Source organism: Phoxinus phoxinus, assembly GCF_949152265.1.
Source record: "Phoxinus phoxinus genome assembly, chromosome: 4".
Taxonomy (NCBI): domain Eukaryota; kingdom Metazoa; phylum Chordata; class Actinopteri; order Cypriniformes; family Leuciscidae; genus Phoxinus; species Phoxinus phoxinus.
In genome coordinates this window covers 21,270,936-21,294,601 of record NC_136879.1, presented here as the reverse complement: position 1 = coordinate 21,294,601, position 23,666 = coordinate 21,270,936, and the positions used below count along the sequence as shown (strand labels likewise).

At 38.2% G+C, this 23,666-nt stretch overlaps 1 protein-coding gene and 1 long non-coding RNA gene across 5 annotated transcripts in view; one reads left to right on the top strand and one right to left on the bottom strand.

Moving 5' to 3' along the window:
• The window catches only part of LOC306997303, a 41,070-nt gene extending 32,924 nt beyond the window's left edge, over positions 1-8,146 (bottom strand). For 2 of the 3 annotated variants that reach the window (XR_013797345.1, XR_013797346.1), the window contains exons 1-2: positions 4,528-4,657; positions 4,149-4,338 (exon numbers count right to left, since the gene is read on the bottom strand). This is a non-coding gene — a long non-coding RNA (uncharacterized lncRNA). Of the gene's footprint in view, positions 1-4,148; positions 4,339-4,527; positions 4,658-7,841; positions 7,934-8,024 lie in introns of those variants that run through there. The other variant, XR_013797344.1, reaches the window with a different exon arrangement.
• masp1 (MBL associated serine protease 1) lies at positions 7,461-23,423 on the top strand. Of its 2 annotated transcripts, XM_079610545.1 has the most exons (13): positions 7,461-7,660; positions 10,156-10,330; positions 10,845-11,067; positions 12,690-12,867; positions 12,943-13,074; positions 14,820-15,016; positions 15,835-15,982; positions 16,086-16,204; positions 16,313-16,391; positions 20,113-20,232; positions 20,318-20,389; positions 20,551-20,622; positions 21,470-23,423. In XM_079610545.1, exons 2-13 carry the CDS (start codon positions 10,317-10,319, stop codon positions 22,345-22,347), a joined length of 2,232 nt encoding a protein of 743 aa, XP_079466671.1. In that variant the 5' UTR covers positions 7,461-7,660; positions 10,156-10,316; the 3' UTR covers positions 22,348-23,423. The 2 variants fall into 2 exon arrangements, with proteins under 2 accessions (XP_079466671.1, XP_079466672.1); XM_079610546.1 differs by lacking the exons at positions 20,113-20,232; positions 20,318-20,389; positions 20,551-20,622; positions 21,470-23,423 and adding an exon at positions 16,501-17,101 and having other exon boundaries at positions 7,490-7,660.
• The last annotated feature ends 243 nt before the right edge of the window (positions 23,424-23,666 follow it).

The following is a 23,666-nucleotide window of genomic DNA, read 5'->3' as shown; positions in this document are numbered from 1 at the left end:
AAATATCGTGTGGCAACAGTCTCCCTATTCTTTTATGGGGGTCCATATCTTCCCACCCACGTATAATGTGTCTTGTTCATAAGACGTCACTATACCTGTACCGCTCATACAAATACACACACAAACAAAAAAAAAATCCTTTTAAACGGTTCACATTTTCATGCCACACGTCACACAATCTTGACATCTGCCTCTGAGCTTTTAAAGTGATTAGAAAGCCTCCAATGCACTTCAATATGACACTCTGCAGCATCTCCATTTATTAGAGTTAATTAAAGACTTTAAAAGAAGTCTTAAGAGTCTGTCGCATTTAATTCAATCTACAAGTGCCAATACTGCGTCCTAAAGTGGCTAATTCATTTTAGGGAGGCGGTTGTGTAAAAAAGGTAGGCAGATTTCCGGGGGCAACGAGCGGTGTCGGGTTATTCTTTCTGCGTGTTTGATATTTCCTGTGGTGGCATTAATAGACAAAGAGTTTAAACAGCACAGCCTCATCTCTCTGCTTAATGACACCACACTTTGACTTTCCGGAAGGAGCGAGGGGGGGTAGATGTTGCTGTAAGTGAGTGTGTGACATTCTCGTTTAAGAGTGTGTTTGTACGTGTGTTTCAGGGTATCGTCTTAGACATGAGGTGGAAGAAGAAGATGAAGACAATGAAGAAGAGAAGAAGAAACTTTACTACCTCGTAAAATACTGTGCAATTGCAGTAGTCACAAGACTGCAAAAAGACGTGGAACTGATTCACATCTGAAATTCTTCACCCTGCTGGAGCTCCATATAATTAAACAAGAGTCAATATTCGTTTAATGACGTAATGTGGCCCCGGTTCCATTAACCCCCAGCGGTTGAAGCAGTTCTCCGAGAGCTTTAGATGCTCTGGTGTGTAAACAATGTGTCTTCATTATGCAGTTTGTTTTGCTGTAATTGCCTATATTTTGACTTCAAATCACACTGTGTAATGTCTGTAATATGTGCATGTTAAGATTTCATACTTGAGCGATGATGACGACGATTATTTTGAGTAAACAAAAACATTAGCATGTTCACTCATCCAATTTACTGTTTTCCGTAACTCTTTCACATGCAATTCCTTGTTTTGCTAACTTAACTTTGATTGAGTTGCCATAAAAACAAGATCTCTGCAAAGTGCCGATTATAATTTCCAATAACTGCAAAAATGAGTGCGAAAAATAATTGATATTTGTTGTTATTTTAGCTGACAAATATGCACAATAATTCCCAGGCCACACTGAAGATTTGAGAAAAAAATATGACATAAGAATATAACACGTTTTATGATTTTGAGGAATTTAAGATGTAATTTATGATTATCATAATTTTTTGTCCATACAATTGTTTGTACCCTCAATGACTTACAAAATATCTTATTTTGTCTCTTGCAGAAGAGACATGTTTGGTGTCTTATTAACTTTTAACATTGCAAATTTAATCAAATCCATTATTTCATCCTCTAAAACACTCACCTTATAAACAACTTTTTTCACACATGCATGCCAACACATATTTTTAATCTAATGCTGTTTTTTTATGGGAGGTTTGTTCCCTGTAACATGGGGAGGTTCATTTAGTTCCACCTCAAACTCGAAAGCATTCTCCAGATCTGCTCACGTGCACAAATCCCAGAGCAGTTCAATGTTTCTTTTGGGGATTTAAATCCATTGGATCCCTCTCTTTATTAAGAGCCGAAACTGGCAGTATCAGAGTAATTGGATGTAGGTGTGAAGATATGATGCAAGGGAGGCACCAGTGGATGAGACACCACAAGAGGAAAACATCCGAACTCTGAGAAATGAGACATATTGCTGTGTGAATGAAGAGGCCTTGGCTGTGCGAGTTCTTGTGGAGAAATACGTACTTGACAGAGTGCTCTACTGGTCTTTCTCCTTGCTTTAATAATGCGAAGCGTCTCTCTGAAACGCCACACACAAACTCACAAAGTGCAATCAGGAAAATCTAAATATGATGGGTTAGTAATGATGTCTACAGAGAGCTAAAAACTCAATAAGAGCCTCAGCATGTGCGTGTGTGTGCATATTTGCATGCATAGTCTTAGCAAATGCGACCAGGTCTGTCTGCCTGCGTTTTTCTCCATCATTAGAAGCTCTCAGGGGGGCAATGGCCTGCGGGGTGTATGGGTTGATGACATAGCACCCCTTGTGCTTACTCCTAATGGCATACTTTCCTCATAACTCATTAAATCTCTCTTCTTCTCTGTGAAGGGAGTGTGAATGTTTTTCTGTAACCTAGCCCTTCAAATCTCTATAATCGTTCATTAAGGTCGGCGTGAAGTGGAAGTTGCAGTTCTATTGTGACGTATAATCGAGTGAAACAGCTTCTCGAATTAGAAAAAATGTAGTGCGGGACTTGATTTTGTCCATTAGGAAATGATAGGATGGTTGTGGTTTGCTATAGCGGTGATCTCATGTGAGTGACAGGTCGTCCCGCCCACTGAAAAGCGCATCATCAGAGAAGAGAAGTCGCTGAGAGAGGGAGGGGAAGTTATTTTGATTAATTAATTTTTAAAAAATAATGACTTCTAAATGATCTTTGTGATACGTCAGTGATTAATCTTATATTTCACAGAAAAAAAGTTAGTGTGCCTAAATAAGAAAGATAACAAAAGTAATTTTTTCGTGAATCATGCCATTTGTTTTTTGATTCACTCAAAAGAATTGGCTCATAGAGTCATTCATTTGGGAATCTGGATACATTGGTCGTGCTGTTTTGATTAATTGATTAAAGGAATCGACTCATGAGAGTTATTAATTCAGGGATCAGACTGCATTAGTCCCGCTGTATAATTTTGATTCACTAAAAAGAACCAGCTCATAAGATGATTTGTTTGGGTCAGACTACACTGGTTGCGCTGTGTGCTTTGGATTCACAAAAAAGAACTGGTTTATAAAATCTATATCTATACAGGTGGAGCTGGGGAAGGAGAAGGGTTTCTGAAAGCAAATGCTGACCAAGTATTTGAAGGTTGAGCGCCGAGCTCATTGGCTACAAAAACAGCAGGAACCAATCAGCGGTGCCCTATAGGGAATGATGTGATTGCAAGCAGACTGAGTAAAGGACCGATCAGCCTATCTAGAGTTTTATGAAAGAAATTTATATTTGTTGAATCGGGCCGTGTTGCAGCCTATATTTGTTTCAGTGTGCAGCCCGTGAGGACAACTCTAGAATGATGCTTCTTGAAATAATTGTGCGGTATAAAATATTTTTTACTGCATTATAGCCTATTCAAAACATCCTGCAAACTCACTTTGGATTTGTTTGGCTGTGGCACCAAAGATTCCCTGCTACTGAAAAGTAGTGCAGGAAACGCTGGTTAAAATAGGCTTCTATGACGCTGAATATCATCATAACTCAGTAATATCTGCTAAAAGCATTGTGATTGATGCTATTATAATGACATAAATCTGCTTTTCTTTCATATCTACTCTCTACAGTATCTCTGGCCTGTCCGGTATTTCCTCAGCACATCAAAACTCGGTTCAAATGAAGCATGTCCATTAGCTGTATTTACATATCATTTGCATATCCATTATCACAGCTGACTTGAAAAGCATTATGGGTAATAGACAGCAGCAGCGCCAGACTGGAGATCCTCATTTCCGCACAGTATGCGTTTAACTGATAAAGAGAGAAGAGGGATGGCTTTTGGTGTGTGCTTAACCGATAAAAATTGAGATGATTTTTCTGGGTTTTACTGAAATAATGACTTCCATATTTGCAGTAATATCCTTTCTTGGAAATAATTATTGACGTAGCCAGTGGAACATCTCTCTGACACAATAGCCTATACAGTATAAATGAATACACACAATTTAACATGCTAAATCTTGATAAGATTTGATCTCCAAACTATTTTTTGATAGCCTATAAACTTTCTCTAATGTTTCAGCATTTTATATCACTGTTGTGGAATACCTGAACTGAATATGACATCAAATGCACATTGTTCAACGCACGCACGCACTCTCAGTATAAAGCCAATCAAAGACCAACAAGAGGCTTATCCTGGATCTGTCTGAAGATGATTGTGTCTGATTGCTACAGTGATGAGTGGGTCGGGGTTGATGCTGAAAAGCATTATGGGAGCAGATAGAGATCAGGCCGAACGTACCTCATGACTTTATCTAACGGGGCACAAGGATGCGATCATCAGATATCCTTTCTTCTCAGACTTATCATCATTATCATCCTCTATGGTTGAAAAGTGATGTGAGGCGCTGCTGTGCTTGACCTAGACAGGATTATGGGATCCAGCAAAAAGGCTGAAGAGGGTAATAGAGGTGAACATCTTCACTGGGACACTAAACAAACCACACACAGATAAAAAAAAAAGAGAGAAAACAGAATCGGTTGATATCCAATATTTGAAAGGGATGAAATCTAAAATGAGCCAATGAAGGAGTTAATAAACAATTGCACAGGTCAATTAATTAATTAGTTACGAATTGACTGAACAAATAATTGAATAAACAAATTAACCAATGACTTACTAAATGAAGGAATGAATTAATCAGCATCAATTAATGATATTACAAAAAGAAAGGACATCCTGCCAAGCAAACAAACTGTTGAAATGCAGCTGTGGAAATAGAGAACATGGAAAATGAATAGATAAAAGCACCAACACATGACATTAAAGAAAGAACCAATGACTGAAGGAACAAACCTATTATTGAAAGAACGAACAAACAAACAAATCATTGACAACAATGAGCCAACTGAATGAATGAACAAACAAACTAATGAATTAAGGTGAACTTGATTTCACCAGTGTACATGTACCACCAGATCAACATCTTTGTGGATCCTGGAACAACATTTCAATCAACCAATCAGATTTGAGGGACAAGTTTAGAGTTTGTGTCAAGTTTAGGTTGTTAGATGCTTCTACACCAATGTTATTTAACACTTCACCTGTCATTTCCCTCTGATTTTAGTGTTGTGGGTAGGGTAAGGTTCAGGAGTAGCTATAAGATATGTTAGGACTAAATTTACAGACAGGAATATTGATCCAGGATCAACAAAACATGTTTTACTTGGCAAAATCATGGTGTCCATGAATGAATGAAATAATGAATTCACAAAAATATACAACTCAGGACTATGGTGGACATAATAATACAGTAATAAACTTTTAACATACTGGTAAAATGAGAAAAAGTCACAAAATATCAATTAAAATATGTCTTGATATAAAAAAACAACAACAACATTTAGGATCATGAACAAGCATGCAAAGTTGTGGAATGTGCGTATAAAATGATATTATTATTCTGATGTTTGCAGGTCAATTCACCCACAAAGGCTGCATAGAACCAACATTTTTTTGTTTTTATTTCATGTATTTTGTTTTGGTATTTTATTTCCATTTATGCATTTGACAGATACTTTTATTAAAATTAATTTAAACAGCATTGATGGTGTACATTTTTAGCAGTTCAAGCAGGTTAATTTAGCTGGGAATCGAACCCATGATCTTGTTGTTGCTAGCATGCTTCTACTGTGCAGAACAAGCGCTGTACTTGATTTTGTTGCTGTTGATTTTCATGGTGTAATTTTTGGTGAAAAATCAGACCCAGAATTTAAACATAATACAAGGCTTAAGAGCAAATAAAGACAGAGGAGGACAGAGAGAGAGAGAGAGAGAGAGATAGAGAGAGAGAGAGAGAGAGAGAGAGAGAGAGAGAGAGAGAGAGAGAGAGAGAGAGAGAGAGAGAGAGAGAGAGAGACAAGTGTTGGATGATGTCATGTTCTCCTGAAGGGTGAAAAAGAGGCACACAAGGAGAAGTGTGGATGATAAATGATGGAAGAGGAAAAAGGTGGGAGGGGATGGAGAGTGAGGGATGGGGTTCCTCTGTTCGCTCCCCATTGTTGTGCTGTCTGTGTGAAGGAGGCCATTACCCTCACAAAGGAGACAAAGTCCTTTAATTCAGGCATTAAACTGGACAATGCAGCCACTGCTGCAGGAGCCTGCTGATAGAATGGCTCTTTAACCCCGAAGCCACCCACACACACACACACATAGACGTAATCAAAACATACAGTACAAAAACATAGAGCGTAGAACACATACCAACTCTAACAAATCACATTGACCACTCAAGTCATATTTCATTTGGTTCATACATTATCAATATTTGCTCCCAGAACTGTATGTGTTTGTGCGAGTAGTGTATACAATCATCATTTTGATCACTTTTAGTCACTCAAGCTGCAATAATGAATGCCTGAAAACAGATATTGAAAAACCCAGCGTTCTCATCATCATCGCCATAGACAAAACCATCATCTTTTACAACAAAAAGGTTCTTGTGGCTGTTGATGAGAAAACACTTTACCTGTACTTTCACGGCGAGACACACACACATACACACAGATTGTGCTGAAAGATCATCTGGCTGATAGTGTTTGACAGACCTAAATATGTGACTAATGTGTGATTATTTGCAGCCATGACTCAAAATGAGAAGAATATTGAGCAGAACTGTTTACCGAGTGTGTGTTTGCCTTGTGTGGAATCATTTATCTTGGATATTTATTGATTAAAGTATTAAGCTTCTGAAGCAAACAGGGTCAGTTTAATGTGGAAAGATTAAAGACCTCCAAACCTGCACACACACACACACCTCATTAAATATAAATAAACTTAAACACTGTAATAAGAATAATTAGCTTTCAATGGAGTTTGGAAATAAAGTTTTCTAAAAGTGCCCAAGGTGGAACATTAAAGAGATCAAGAATATATACACAAAATGAAAAAGAGCTGCATACTTTTGCACAGTTGGAAATTATAAAGCATAAGCTTTGGAAATAAATGTGAATGGTCATTAAGAGTGCATACTTAAAATATTGTAGGTTATTAGCTATATTAAAGACAGTCAGTGTCTGAATATGCTTCCCAACCAAATAGTAAACAGTATGTCAGATGAGTATTATTCAATTAAACAGTACGAGAACAATAGGTTACCCAATATTAACTACTGCATCTGCGGTTATGGAGTGTGCAACCAGCAAATGAAAGTACAGGAATTCAGGCACAGCTAATTTGAACATGTTAACAAAAAGTTACTATGCCTTTTTAAAAATTAACATGGCCAATGTAATTACTAGTAGTTTAAAGCAGATGTAAATAATACGGTATGCCTAAAATATCCCTCTTGAGCTATAACTAATAAAACTGCCCAAAGAAATCACATTAGCCTCTGTCAGGCTCAGGCGTGTTAGTTAATCAGAGGGCTTGATGTCGACTTTCTGACTGACGGGAATTTGGGGCGGGACTGCATGTTTACCTGTACAATGGCATTGCTTGTGGAAACCTGCAGTAGGGGCCCGAAATCTCTTTAAATGGGACCTCAAACAATAACAAGAATCGTAATTTCTGTCAGTGTGTTTGTTTAATTTCTTTATTGCAGTTTATTCTTTAACGAGAGTTAGCATCACACTGGTTCCTTCGACAAAAATCCAATAGGATTTTCCCATAGGCTTTTGGATTATCGTTAAACTCTGTGATCAACAAAAGTTTATGATTTTGACACATTTTGTCCATTAAGACAATTATCACAGAAAAACGCAAGTATTATGTAATCTGAAGCCTAAATGCAGTCGCCAAGTAAAAAACTGAAGGTAAGCTATAAACGAACTACACCACGGTGCCACAAATTCAACGTCATCACTAAACTTACGAAAACTCTTTCAGTTTTTATCTAAAAACATTTCCCCAGAACTTTTGAGTTAGAATAGTTTATTACAGTACACTTATAAGCATAATATGTAATGATGAGGCTGTAAAAGTGGGCTAGTTTACCTGTTCAGCGTGATGTTTACTCCTCAACAGCCTCTGTAGTCCCAACTAGCCACTTGCTAACTAGCAACCACCTTATTTGAGATGCGTAACAGCTTCAAAAAAAGCAAGAGTGGGGAAATACTGATGTATTTTATGTCTTAGAATAAAACGTGAATGTGTTTTGAGCTTGTGTTCCCCACATACCTTATTTCAGCCATATAACCAAAAAAACCCTATTCAAAAAAAAAAAAAACATTGACTTATGGACCGGAAGTGCTCAAATGCTAACTTCCGCGTTTTGGTGACATCATACCTGCACTTCGTTCAAACTTTCAGTATTGGACGATAGGCAATTTTTGTATTGTAAGGATGGGCAGGGCCTACTCTTGTTCTGTAGTAATGACCAACTTTAAATTGAAACTTTGATTTTCACTCTTCTTACTCTGACATGTTACCTTTTTTAGCCATCGTACACTTTTCTTATAAACATTAAGCCTATGAGAACGTTATCTCAATGTGACTGGCTTCGCTCATGAATATCGCAGTGCTGAAATGACTTGATAACTATCCTGGAGCGTCCAGTCACGTAAACTAATTAAAATTCATGAGGCAAGCAGTCAGCATGTCATCATCTGGCAAAATGCGTCCATGAGCTTGCAGAAGCACTGCAGAGGTGGTCAACACCCCCCTCTAGAGGTCGAAAGGCTAAGAGCACTTCACTCAATTCTATTGACTCTGTCACCCATCACTTCATTTACCCAAGGCAATCTTATAGTAGCAGCTGCCATTTGGAGAAGACATTCTTTAACCGGAGTGATAGTGCAGTATTCTGTCCTTCTAAAGCAACTGGGGTTCAGTAAATTACTTAAGCAGGGCACAATAATGCTGGATTTTGAGCTAACCGTGACCTGGGACTGGACCTTCACCCATTAGGCAACAGAGACAACCCAGTGATCTAATTTTACAAAGTTCACAAAGGTGGTTACTATACAGGGTCCTCTTTCATAACGGACATTGCTCTTTTGTTTTTTTCCCCCTGTCTTTCACACACTCTTGGCTTTCTAACACACACAGCGCAGTCATTTGTTACCCACCTGTCGACTATAACACTTATTCTAACAGTCCGACTACCTCTCTCTTGCTATCTTATACTGAGAGAGAAAAAATGGATCTTTCTGGAATTAAAGAACTTCTGGTTTCAAACATTAATCAGCTCCAATCCCCAACAGTGATAAACCATCAAACATCGGCAGTAGATACACACATACACAGAGGTGACCTCAAACAAGGACAGACTGGTGTTAGCTATGGTCATCACACGCACGCAAGCACGCACGCAAGCACGCACACACACACACACACACACACACACACACACACACACACACACACACACACACACACACACACACACACACACACACACACACACACACACACACACACACACACGTTTTTATAATTTTAAGTAAACTTTCCATAGACGTAATGGTTTTTATACTGTATACAATAGGCCCTACTGTTATACTCTATCCCCTTACACTAACCCTAGCCATCACAGAAAACTGACTGCATTTTTACATTTTCAAAAAAACAACATCACTTATGATTTATAAGCTGTTTTCCTCACGGGACCCGACCAAATGGCCAATATCAAAATGATCACATTTTACTATGTTTGTGGGGACATTTGGTCCTCTCAATGTAGGTTAAACAAGAACACACACCTTGGCATAGTTTATTTAATGTTCTTTTTGCTGCGTTTGGCTGACAAGCATAACCATCTTGAAATTATATGAAATATGATTATAATGTCATGTCAAACTGGGATCACCTTTGTGATTTAAAAGTGTAGTGAAGACCAAAATACATTGTGGACAAACCACATGGTCTGTTGAGTAGACAGAAAAGGAGCTCAGAATGGGTTTTAGGGGCAGATTATCATGGTATCACAAGGACCATCATAGTCTCGGGTTTATGGTTTGAGGTTCTAAAGGCCCCTGGAAAATTCAATCCAGTTTTGGTCTTAGTTAGAAAGTTATGTGAAAATTTAAATGATGAAGTTTCAATCAGCAACATTGTCTTAGATAGGCAGACAGACCAATTTTTTTAACCTAAAATTGTTCACATTCATATTGTTTTGTCAACAAAACAAAACCATAGCTATAGCTAGAGAGGCCTACATGTTTGTTGAAATGCATATCATATATCCTGCTCTGATGTATTTCTCTTAATGCAATAGCCTACTTATACTTGCATTGTTACTGTAAAACACCATCCACATGTCGTTGTTGTTGTTAAATATTGAAATGTAACTTCTCTTTTGTGCAAGTAGCCTAAATATCTGCGTGAGAAAACACAACGTCTACCCCGCCCCGACATAAACAGTGTGTGGGGGAGATCGAGCACTCATTGTAAACTGTTGCAATGGGACGTGTGTAGGAGTTCAGACGGGAATGCAGCACCTTTTCAACTGACAGAGAAATAAATGAAACCATGGAGCTTGTACGGTGAGAACTTTCTTTCACGTTAACTTTTCTTCTTCTGTAAAATATAGCCTAAAGATAGAAGTATGCTGCCAAAACATATCGATCTGTTCTGATAATCTTCAACAATATCCGACTATAACCTGTTTGAAATGATCTATTTAGTCCGCGTGAAAATGATTTCTTTCAAAAGGGGTCGACACTTCTACATTTTTGTCCGTAAATTTAGCGGTGCGCAGTCTCGCGCTTATTTTTAATGGGCTGTAATGCGATAGCCTATACAAAATGTGATACATAATGACATTAGGCTGGCCTACTTATCTTTTTTCGATGTACCGAGTACCGTCCCATACGAAATCTAACTGAAACCTGTAGCCTACTGTTCCTATGGTTACCACTTCACGCAAACGCATCTTCTGTTCGCGAGCGACAAAAAATAATAATAGATGGCGCTGCTGTGAATAAGGTCTTTTTTATGTTTAATATTTAAAATGATGAATTTGATGTTATAGTTTAAATAAAATGCCTCTATACACAGTGTCATTGTGATTTTGGCCCAGTGCATATGGCCTGTGTGGACTCAAGTAATTCACCTTACGGACATGTATGGGACCATCAAGTCTCCAAACTTTCCTGAATCCTATCCGAAAGAGACAGAACTACAGTGGAATATAAGTGTACCAGACGGATATCAAATCAGACTCTATTTTATGCACTTCGACATAGAGCCATCATACTTATGTGAGTATGACTACTTGAAGGTAAGTGATTAAAGTGAATCTCCTCTCACCTCTACTACCTCTTGTTTATTTAAATTAACACAAGAACATTAACCTTATCAGGTTTGCAGATGCAAGTAGCATAATGCTGTAAAAATGGTATTAGATGGTAAAACCAAGGTACTGGATGATTATTATGGTATTTGTATGCCACTAATAGGGAATTGCATTGTGTCATTGTCAACCATGTGTTTCAAAAGTTTAAATGACCCCTTTTCTTGCTGTCAAAAGCTCTTCCTTTCCGACAGTTAAAGAGCAGCTCAATCTGTCTAGACGCACTCGCAGGCCTCTTGTAGCTTCGATTAAAAGCATGCATCTCATTTCCAGTCTCAGGAACTTTTTGTTTAAATGGGTAAGAATGGCCTGTGAGAGCGTTTGACGGACAAGTCTGTGGCAGATGCCCCGGTACCCCGGGCGGATGGAGTTAACAGCGTTTATTTCACACGAGCCAATGTGCTGCCCACACCGCAGGGGGGCATATTCATATTCAAATACCCCCAGTGGGTCCCACAGCAACCTGCTATGGTAACAAGCCAAGGCAACCGACCAAAAACTGGGTGCCAGACAAAAAGGGAACAGAAAATTTTCCATGCATTCTGTGTAACATTGCAATTGAATTGCAGAAAAATGCAGTTTGTCCCGCACTTGTCCTTTTTATGTGTTATTAACCTAGGCCTATACCTGTTTGTGCAGCCATTTTGCTTGAGGTGTGTCTGGTGAAATAGTTGTACAATTATCTTTCATTTCCGTAAGCATGTCTCTCTCATACACACACACACACACACACACACACACACACACACACACACACACACACACACACACACACACACACACACACACACACACACACACACACACACATCTTTGGTAGCCGTAGGTTACCCTCCTCCGTTCACTGACACGGGTAAAGTAAACACTCAAGCTGGGAGCCAGATAAGAGACATGTTTAGGGCTGTTTTTGTGCATGTGTGTGTGTTTGTGTATAGGAGCACAATGAAGACTTGGCTTTGGTCTCGGTCTGCAGTGTTTGCATGACCCTGGTTTGATTGACAGGTTGGCTGTCTGCTGAGTGTAATTGTGTTCATGTGGATGCCAGTTTTTGTGTTTGTGCAGATATTTCATAAATTGAGGGTTTGGCAGCATTCTTCGGTGTAATTTGTGTGGGTACATCAATGGCATGAGAAGCTGGGAGTGTTTGAATTGTGTGGCTTTTTATTTGTTCATGCAGGTATATTTAGAAATTGGAATGTGTTCAGTCCTCTGATTATGTCTGGTTGTGTCATTTACTCACCCTCACGTTGTTCCACGTCTGATTGACTTACTTTCTTCTGTGGAAAATAAAAGGGGAAATGTTTTGAAAAAAAGCTGCATTATGTAACATCATGTACTGTATAATGTATGCTTTTGTGTGTAATAGAAATGAGAAAGAAGGTTAGTAATTGATGAAATCATTTTCATTTGTGGATGATCTATCACTTTAAGTGCAGAGTTATACAGTGTGTGTGTGTGTGTGTTTGTGTGTGTACCATACACCATTCAAAAGTTTGTGGTCGGTAAGATTTTTTATGTTTTTTGTTGTTATTGTGTTTGTTCACACGCAGGTATATTCAGACACAGAGGAGCTGGCAGTGTTTTGTGGGAGAGAGAGCACAGACACAGAACAGGTCCCTGCTGCCGATGTCATCGTGTCCCCTGGGAGCGTGCTCAGCGTGGCTTTCCGTTCAGACTTTTCCAATGAGGAACGCTACTCTGGCTTTGAGGCTCACTTTAGTGCGGTTGGTGAGTGTTTAGAGTAGCAAAACCATGCACATTATTTCAATCTCTTTATCCTGTGCTCTCTTCTTCTTTCTGCAGATGTAGACGAATGTAGAGACAGAAACGATGAAGATCTCGTCTGTGATCATTTCTGTCATAACTACATCGGTGGCTTCTACTGTTCCTGTCGTTATGGGTTCTTGCTTCATTCTGACAACAGAACTTGCAAAGGTAGCCTTTTAGTATCGCTTTAATGACCTAAAAGAAATAGCTGCATTTGTTCAGAACATTTCCTTTTTGTTTCATTACAGTTGGGTTTCCTTCAATATAACAAACTTGCATGTTCAATACACAATGTACAGTAATACACGTCAACCTGTTCCTCCATAATAAAGGGGCAATGCCAAATGACATTGCCCTTTTTACATCTCTTCACAAGAACAGAAGTTTGACCCAATTCTTTTTGGTGCCAAAAGGCGGCAGAGTTTAAACATTATTTATGTGGCTTCGAGAGGAAAATCCTTTAAGTCTCCTAATACCCCTGAAAATGTTGATTTGTCAGTTAAGTTAAGTCACAACTAGAAAGATAATTCCCTTTGTATGTGTGCGTGCACAGTCGAGTTGAAGTGAACACTAGCTGTACACTCTTATAGACTCTATATAGAACCTTAACGGAATAGTTCACTCAAAATGTTTAATTCTATCATCATTTATCACCCCGAGGTTGTTTCAGACCTGTATGAATTTCTTTCTTCTGCTAAACACAAATTAAGATATTTTAAAGAATGTCGGTAACCAGACAGTTGATGGACCCCATTGACTTCCATATAGGGAAAACATACTATGGAAGTCAATGGGGTCCATCAACTGTTTGGTTACCGTAATTCTTTAAAATATCTTAATTTGTGTTCAGCAGAAGAAAGAAATTCATACAGGTGTGAAACAATCTCAGGGTAAGTAAATGATGACAGATTTTTTTTTTTTTAAAGTGAACTATTCCTTTAAATGGTTCTGTCAGGCGCTTCATATATACAACCTTTTAGGGGTTCCCATTATGGGATCATTTTATAGATTTAGTAGTTTTCATTTTTATTAATTACACCAGAACAATTTTAATAACCTGTTTAACATGAAAATATATTATGCAATATTTTAAGAAATTTCATCTTAAAAAGAGCCTTTTTTGGCATAAAGTGTTCATTAAAATTGAGTCAAGAACCCAATATAGAACTCCACTAAACCTTTTTTCCCCCTAAGAATATACTTAGTTTTAACATCAGTTCAAACACATACTTTTTTCGTATGCATGATTACAAGAATGAAAACCAAGTGCTGTGTAGGTGGGCTCTAGTCAAACATTTGCTCTAAATTGCATAGATTGTATAATAAATCTTGCACCGTTGGATTATCCAGGATTAGTTGCTGGAATTCCTCCTAATTATAAAGCAGTGCTTTAAGAGAAACCTAACAGCAGGTTCATTTGAGACTGCATTGTGTAAGTCAACTAATTACAAATGTACACACATTTATATAACGTTGGCTTGGATACAATTAGGCTATGCAATTTTATTCATGATTTATGTAGCTGTTATGTGTTGTGGTGGTTGTTAATGTGTGTGTTGCTGTTGGAGTGAGCCTGTTTTATGTCTAACCTTTGCCCCCTCCTCAGCTGATTGTAGCTAAGCACCAACAACTAAATATTTACATTGTGGTGGTCAGTGAGATGTGGATTAACTTGTGAACTTCAAAAAGCCGATTAGAAAGGGTGCAAGCATTACAGCTTCCATGTGTTTCAATGCAAAAAAATAAATATGATTAAAAATATATATATTTTAGCTGAAGATTTAGAGTAGGAAGAAGATTTAGTCGTTTATGATCGCTGTTCATGTGTGTGTATTCCTCTTTTAGTCGCTGTATTTTGAACGCTGAATGATATAATATAAACGTGTGTGTGTGTGTGTTTGTAATCATTGCAGTGGAGTGTAATGACAGTGTGTATACGGAACGGTCCGGGGAGATCGCCAGTGCTGATTTCCCTAAACCGTACCCCAAAAGCTCTGACTGCACGTATCGCATTGAGCTGGAGGAGGGTTTTCAAATCACTCTGGAGTTTGATGACACCTTTGACATTGAAGACCACCCTGAAGTCACCTGTCCCTACGACTTTATTAAAGTGAGAACATGTCACGTCTTTGTGCCATTAACACACCCTGCTAGTTTCATAGCTTAAAACGTCCTCCTCATTATAAACAAAGCATTTATTTAATCAAGCTCCAAAAATGGCTCGTTTTGATATTGGTGGATCTGTGACGTCACATGGACAATTTTTTTTTGCATATGCCCCCCTCCCTCACCCCTCCATTCAGTCCTTTAAAGAGATAGTTTACCCCTCAAAAAATATTTAATTTGTCATAATTTACTCACCCTCATGTTGTTTCAAATCTGTATGAGTTTCTTTCTTCTTTTGAACACAGTTGGCTACCGTCAACTGTCTGGTTACCAACATTCTTCAAAATGTCTTTTGTGTTTAGCAGAAGATAGAAATTCATACAGGTTTCTTTGGAACAACTTGAGGGTGAGTCAAATAAAAAATTTTGGGCAAACTATCCCTTTAAAAATATAAAATAAAAAGAATCTGTCATGACCCCTTTCATTTAGCCATCATTATACACAAATATTTGACTGCAGAATGTTGTAATTGCCCAGTTAGAATGAAGTATATATAATATATAATGTATTCTATTATTACTTAACCTGCTGGCTTTTATTATTTAATACATGTTTGAATATATCTATCATGAAAAAGTTTTTATAACAGCCACTGTGTAAATGTATATACAGTACAGTATATATACGTTTTTGGCTAAATAAAAACTTTAATTTCGGTTTCAATGCTTCAGTAAACCATTCAGTTCAGTGTATCACTAATTATAATAATGAAAAATTATGATAAATATTGATTAAATTCATGATGTCATGCTTTATCTACAGATTCATGCAGGAGACAAGGAGTTTGACCCATTCTGTGGTGAGCAGTCACCAGGGAAGATCCAGACAGGAAGCAACATGGTCAACATCCTGTTTCACAGTGACAACTCCGGAGAGAATCTCGGCTGGAAACTCACTTACACCTCCACGGGTCAGAGACTGACCGATGCATATTATTGCTAGAATTAATTTAATCCATATTCATCATTGTTTGTGTATGTTGTGGCAGAGTTGAAAATAACTGTTATCTTCAGGTTCTGAATGCTCTCCTCCAGTGGCGCCCCTGAATGGACACCTGGAGCCTCTGCAGTCTAATTACATCTTCAAAGATCACGTTACTTTGACCTGTGACCCTGGATACTCACTGAGACAGGTCAGGCAAAGGACACATTTCACTTGTGCTGATAAAGGCAGTGACTGTTGCAAGCTAATTAAGACAAATCCGTACTGTTTTACATCACATTCACATTCTCTCTTACAGGGTGATAATGAATTTGAGCATTATCAGATTGAGTGTCAGAGGGATGGGAAATGGAGCAGTGACTTCCCGCTGTGTAAAAGTAAGTTTTTTTAACAGAGACTCTATAATTCTGTTTTCCTCCTGTCTTTTTTTCTCACTTGCCCTTTCTCTCTTTTCTTCTTCTTCTTTTTCTACTTGCTTGCCACCAGAGAAGGAATCTCAAAGGAGACGTCGTTCCCTACCAAACATTTTAACCAATTAGATACGGAGTTAAAACTTTAAGGGACTGGCTGGTAGCCAATTACTCTCCGTTATGATCTACAACCCCCATTGTACATTGTGGATATAGAGCTTGATATATAAACTACAGTATCAAGGTTTGGGGTCATAAGAGGTCTTTTATTTTTTTTGGTGTTTTTTGAATAGATTCTATTCATCAAAGAATTCTGAAAAATCATGATTTTTTTTTTCCAACATTGATAATAATAAGAATGCATCTAATCAGCATATAATAATGATTTCTGAAGGATCATGTGACACTGACGACTGTCAGTAATGATGCTGAAAATTCAGCTTTGATCACAGGAATAAATGTAAAATATATTAAAATACAAAAGGTAAAATACGGAAGTATCTCATGACAAAAATACATTCTTATATCTCTGCATTTGTTATAGGTTTCCCAGTTCCAGTTTAAGCCTAGTCCTGGACTAAATGGGAATTTTGTGGGTTAGTTCAGGCCTCACCTTAATTTGTGTATGAAAAAATGCATATAAAAAAGATTTTTGAGTTGAATAAATTCAATGTTTTGACTCACTTCAGTTGACTATGTATGTAAGATAAAAAAAAAATTAGGTTATGACTTATGAGCAAATTTCTGTTCCAAAATTTTATCATATTAACCACCTCCATGCTCAAGCCTTGTTTTGTTGTCCTGACAATGAAAGTGGTGTGGTTGGGAAGGCCACACTGAGTTTAAGGATCATAGAATGTCTCCATCTACTGGCCATTAATGTTGTTTCATATACGAGTGCTGAAATAAACCAGCTAGCATGTACTTGTACTGTATGGATGTGAACATGATTTGTTTATACATATTTGTATAACTCTTATTCAATAGTACACATTACTTTTACTATTAGGCTCATTTTGAGACAGAAGTACATACACACAAATGCACTTAGACTTTCAGACAGGACTGACTGCAAAGCTGCCTCACCTGTTGGGAACGGACAACTCATGTGGAAGAGTGAAGACTTAATGTTTGGTATGAGTGTGATCTTCACTATTCAAATGGTTAATTTTTTTTCTTCACCAAATTAAAGGGTTAGTCCACCCAGAAATGAAAATTCTGAATTAATTTCTCGGCCTCATGTAGTTTCAAACCCGTAAGACAAAGTGGTCTTCACAAATGAAGATGTTTTCATGAAATCTGAGAGATTTCTGTCCCTCCATTGACAGATACACACCACTCTGAAGCTTCAAAAAGTTCATAAAAAGATTAAACTAATCCATATGAATTGAGTGGTTAAGTCCAATTTGTTTTTCGATCGCTTGGAATTTAGGCTTTTATTCACATATAAACATTCTTCACCTGACACATCAGTTGTAAACAGAAGCTCAAGCACGCTTGCTTGACATATGAGAACCAATGAGGTTCATTCTCGTGTTACGCAGCACGTTTGAGCTTCTGCAAGAACCAATGAGGTTCATTCTCATGTTACGCAGCACGTTTGAGCTTCAGCAAGAACCAATGAGGTTCATTCTCGTGTTACGCAGCACGTTTGAGCTTCAGCAAGAACCAATGAGGTTCATTCTCGTGTTACGCAGCACGTTTGAGCTTCAGCAAGAACCAATGAGGTTCCTTCTGGTGTTACGCAGCACGTTTGAGCTTCTGCAAGAACCAATGAGGTTCATTCTCATGTTACGCAGCACGTTTGAGCTTCAGCAAGAACCAATGAGGTTCATTCTCGTGTTACGCAGCACGTTTGAGCTTCAGCAAGAACCAATGAGGTTCCTTCTGGTGTTACGCAGCACGTTTGAGCTTCAGCAAGAACCAATGAGGTTCATTCTCATGTTACGCAGCACGTTTGAGCTTCAGCAAGAACCAATGAGGTTCCTTCTGGTGTTACGCAGCACGTTTGAGCTTCTGCAAGAACCAATGAGGTTCATTCTCGTGTTACACAGCACGTTTGAGCTTCAGCAAGAACCAATGAGGTTCCTTCTGGTGTTACGCTGCACGTTTGAGCTTCAGCAAGAACCAATGAGGTTTCTTCTGGTGTTACGCAGCACGTTTGAGCTTCAGCAAGAACCAATGAGGTTCATTCTCGTGTTACGCAGCACGTTTGAGCTTCAGCAAGAACCAATGAGGTTCATTCTCGTGTTACGCAGCACGTTTGAGCTTCAGCAAGAACCAATGAGATTAATTCTCGTGTTACGCAGCACGTTTGATCTTCAGCAAGAACCAATGAGATTAATTCTCGTGTTACGCAGCACGTTTGATCTTCAGCAAGAACCAATGAGATTAATTCTCGTGTTACGCAGCACGTTTGATCTTCAGCAAGAACCAATGAGATTAATTCTCGTGTTACGCAGCACGTTTGAGCTTCAGCAAGAACCAATGAGGTTCATTCTCGTGTTACGCAGCACATTTGAGCTTCAGCAAGAACCAATGAGGTTCATTCTCGTGTTACGCAGCACATTTGAGCTTCAGCAAGAACCAATGAGGTTCATTCTCGTGTTACGCAGCACGTTGGAGCTTCAGCAAGAACCAATGAGGTTTCATTCTCGTGTTACGCAGCACGTTTGAGCTTCAGCAAGAACCAATGAGGTTCATTCTCGTGTTACACAGCACGTTGGAGCTTCAGCAAGAACCAATGAGGTTTCATTCTCGTGTTACGCAGCACGTTTGAGCTTCAGCAAGAACCAATGAGGTTCATTCTCGTGTTACGCAGCACGTTTGAACTTCAGCAAGAACCGATGAGGTTTCATTCTCGTGTTACGCAGCACGTTTGAGCTTCAGCAAGAACTGATGGGGTTCATTCTCATCAAGTAATTACGGTTGAGCTTCTGTTTATGTTTCTCTCATCAATGTTTTATGCACAATGTGTGAATAAAAGCCTGAATTCAGTCTGTTCATGACAGATTTCTTGACATATGATTCTAGATTCTTGATTTCGGCCAAAATTTTGGCTAAATTCCTCAATTTATATGGATTAGTTTTACGATCTCTTTATGAACTTTTTGAAGTGACAGTGGTAGTTGCATGGGCTGTCAAAGGAGGGACAAAAAGGTCTCAGATTTCAATACAAAATCTTAATTCGTGTTTTGAAGATGAACGAAAGTCTTACAGGTTTGGAGGGTGAGTAAATGATGACAATCTTTTAATTTTAGGGTGAACTAAGCCTTTAAATCCCTTCCATCAAGAGTCCTCTTACAATAAACATGGCATGTCCTTCTACAAAATCCACCAATCATATTTGAGAATTCCTGTCATTCTATAATTTAAGATTCCTTCTTAACATTCTGTAAATCACACAATTTTCACTTCCTGCTCAAATAATTCCTCCCATCTAATCCATAAAACAAATAATGCAATACTTGAATCCTGTCATACCTTTCAATTTGAGTAAAATTGAATAATAATAAAATGTAATAAATAAAATCTGATAGTGTACTTTTGAAGATTTCTGAAGAATCTCTTTAATAATAAAAATTTGAATCAAATAAAAATTTGAAACAACCCAAAATCTTCATCCAAGGAATCCAAATATGGCTATTATTACTCTAACTTGCTTTCTCTCCTCTTATCTCCCCTTTAGTGGTTGACTGTGGTCCAGTAGATGTAGTTCTGGGTGAGGCTGTTTTTGAGAGTTCTGGAAACAGCACTGTGTTTGGATCCAGCATCCAGTACAGCTGTAGAGACTCTATCAAGGTCAACAGTGAGTATTTCACTCTGCCATTGATGCCTTAAAGTCAAATCATATTAAATGTCACTGTGGATTTGACTCTGACTGGGCCTTACAGACACTTACACTTGTCATCAGAGTGGGGAATGGGTGAGTGAGGACGGGACGCCACTGCCCACCTGTCTACCAGGTAAGGTGTGTTACAGAGTCACTTACAGTATATTAAAATCACTCTTATTCCTTTTCTGTTTTGTTTAGTTATTTTATTGTCTTTACATTTAAGCATGGTAACTGTGTACTAACCTACTAGAGTAGGCCTATAAGTTACTGTTGTTTGTGTATTTATGGTAGGAGATGTTGAAAGAAACTTAAGTACCAATCCTGCATCTCAACATCCTACTCCACTAGCAAGCACTCCTCTTGGTAAGATTCAAATGTAATGCTTTGGAATTGTTAAAGAATTTAACGACTGTGATGAAAATATGTGTAATTGCGACCAAAAGCGAGGATAATTTAGAATTTACTCATTGGCGTTAAGTTCTTTAGAGAGCACGCCAGCATTTTCTGCTCGCAAGGCGTGATGTCCGATTCACAAACATACTGTATTATAACTCTTTTGAACCAATAAGTCAATCATGAATATTCATGAAACAGTCTCAAGCAGGCATGGGAGTTTGTTTGATCAAAGGGTATACTCTAAATACTTTTACTTTGTTACATATCATTTTAGTACATGTCATATAAACTCCTTTGAACTTTTTCTATTCATCAAATAATCTAGAATTTTTTTTATCACAGTTTCCACAAATATATTTAGTAGCAAGACTGTTTTCAACATTGATGTTAGAATGATCATTTGACACTGACTGCAAAAAAAATTCAGCTTTGTTATTCCAGGAATAAATAAAACTATATATTATTAATACAGAACATTGTTATTTTAAATTGTAATAATATTCCACAATATTGCAGTTTGTTATGTACTTTTATTGACAGGCAATTTTATATTATTGTATAATTCTATATTCATATTAATAACTAATTTCCCTTTATCAAAGCACAGCAGAACAACTATTTATTTTATTAAGCATTTATAATTTGTCAACCAAAAAAGCAATTTGTGTACTAAATGTTTAATTTTAGAGGCCTTTAATTGAAGGACACCCTTGTCATTTTTTAGTCTGGACTCTAGAGCCCTCTTTTGAGTGTATCGGTGTCTAAGAAGTGCATAAATGTAGCTTATGTTAACTTGCACCTGTTTTCATTTAAGCATGCGGTGAGCCGTCACAGCTCTTCCCAGCCCAGCAGAAGCGGATCGTTGGTGGAAGAACAGCATCTCCCGGTCTGTTCCCCTGGCAGGCTTTGCTCTCAGTGGAGGACGTGTCCCGTGTCCCAGAGGATCGCTGGTTTGGCAGCGGCGCTCTCCTCTCCTCAACCTGGGTCGTCACAGCCGCTCACGTGCTCAGATCTCATCGGCGTGATCTTTCCGTCATCCCTGTCGCTTCTGAACACATCCAAGTGCACTTGGGCCTCACGGATGTACGGGAAAAGCACATGGCAACCAATCGGTCCGTAGAGAGAGTCATCCTCCATCCTCAGTTTGATCCTCAGAACTATAACAATGACATTGCTCTGGTTAAACTCAGCCAGGAGGTGGTGCTGTCTGCGTTACTTCGACCCGTCTGTCTACCAAAGCCTGGTGTGGAAGGTCATGTCCTGATGCCTCTTCCCAACACATTGGGTATCGTGGCCGGTTGGGGCATCAACACGGCCAATAATTCTGCCTCCACCAGCGGCTTGAGCTCTGATTCCTCCGCCGTTTCTGAGCTCCTTCAGTATGTGAAGCTTCCGGTTGTGCCGCAGGATGAATGCAAAGCTAGCTATGCGTCACGCTCCGTCAACTACAATATCACCAGCAATATGTTCTGTGCTGGCTTCTACGAGGGTGGACAGGACACCTGTTTGGGGGACAGTGGGGGAGCCTTTGTCACCCAGGACTCCCACAGTGGCAGATGGCTGGCACACGGATTGGTGTCCTGGGGTGGGCCAGAGGAGTGTGGCAGTCAGAGGGTGTATGGGGTGTACACCCGGGTGGCAAACTACGCCCACTGGCTACACGGGCACATGGATGTGGAGCGCTGGTGGTGAGGCTGTCGGAAAACAGTAGCGGAGCCATTTCTTACCATTTGTAACGAAATACTTTTCTCTGCTTTTTAATGTGAACAAGAGTTACACCCAATAGTGCTAATTCTTTCATTTGGTCACATTCACTCCTGACTTATGGACTTTTTATATTTTATTCAAGTTCAAGTTCACAGTCTGTGAATTCATTAATAGTACAGATGGTATGAACTTGCGCCGGACGCTTGAATCAACCAGTCAGAACCATATTCATTATGACAAGTAGCGTTATATTCACTTCATTTGGCCCTGTGCTTGGATCTTTCATCATTTTTTTTTTTGTCTGCTGTTGTTTAAAACACTTTACAAAAAGTGTATTGTCCTTCAGTACTGGTTAGCCTATCTTTAGCCTGGTCTTTAGCCTATAAAACAGCATTTTATATTACACTACTGTTCAAAAGTTTGAGGTCAGTACTTTTTTGATTTTAATTTTACAGTAATTTTTTGATTTTCTAAACAAATTAATACTTTTATTCAGCAAGGATGCATTCACTTTATCAACATGTGACAGAGACATTTATAATTTTACATGAGGTTTCTATTTCAAATAAGTACTGTTCTTTTGAACTTCTATTCATCAAAGAATCCTGAAAAAAAGTATCACGGTTTCCACAAAATATGAAGCAGCAAGACTATTTTCAACACTGATAATAATGAGAAATGTTTCTTGAGCAGCAAATCATCATATTAGAATGATTTCTGAAGGATCATGTGACACTGAAGACTGGAGTAATGATGCTGAAAATACAGCTTTGCCATCACAGGAATAAATTACATTTTAAAATATATTCAAATAGTTTTTACTTTATTTTGATCAAATAAATGCAGCCTTGGTGGTAAGCATAAAGGACTTCTTTCAAACACTTATTATTGTTATTATTATTTTTAAATCTTATCTACCACAAATGTTTGAATGGCAGTTTATAGTACATACGCAACAATCAAATATACACATTTTATCTATATCAACATAAATCATTTAGACCAGATGAAATGCGTAGTTTCATAGACCTATCTAACAACACCTTTCAAATGTTATACTTTAATAAACACTCCTATTTAAAAGCCATTATTTTACTGTAAGAAATGCACTGATTTTATTGTTGTATTTGCACATATTTGTGAAATAAATGTTTCAAGAAACTTGTTGCTTGCCATATTTATCTTATGTTTATAGTGTGTAAACTTCATTACTAGAATATGTCTTTGTCAACTTGTTACTGTAGACAAGTACGTTTATGGACTGCATAGTCCCCTTCTATTCTATAAAATGTACAAGGGATCAT

Coding starts and splice junctions, on each gene's coding strand:
- masp1 (XM_079610545.1), top strand. Junction 13,075..14,819: donor TGACAACAGAACTTGCAAAG/GTAGCCTTTTAG, acceptor TAATCATTGCAG/TGGAGTGTAATGACAGTGTG. Junction 20,623..21,469: donor ACTAGCAAGCACTCCTCTTG/GTAAGATTCAAA, acceptor TTTTCATTTAAG/CATGCGGTGAGCCGTCACAG.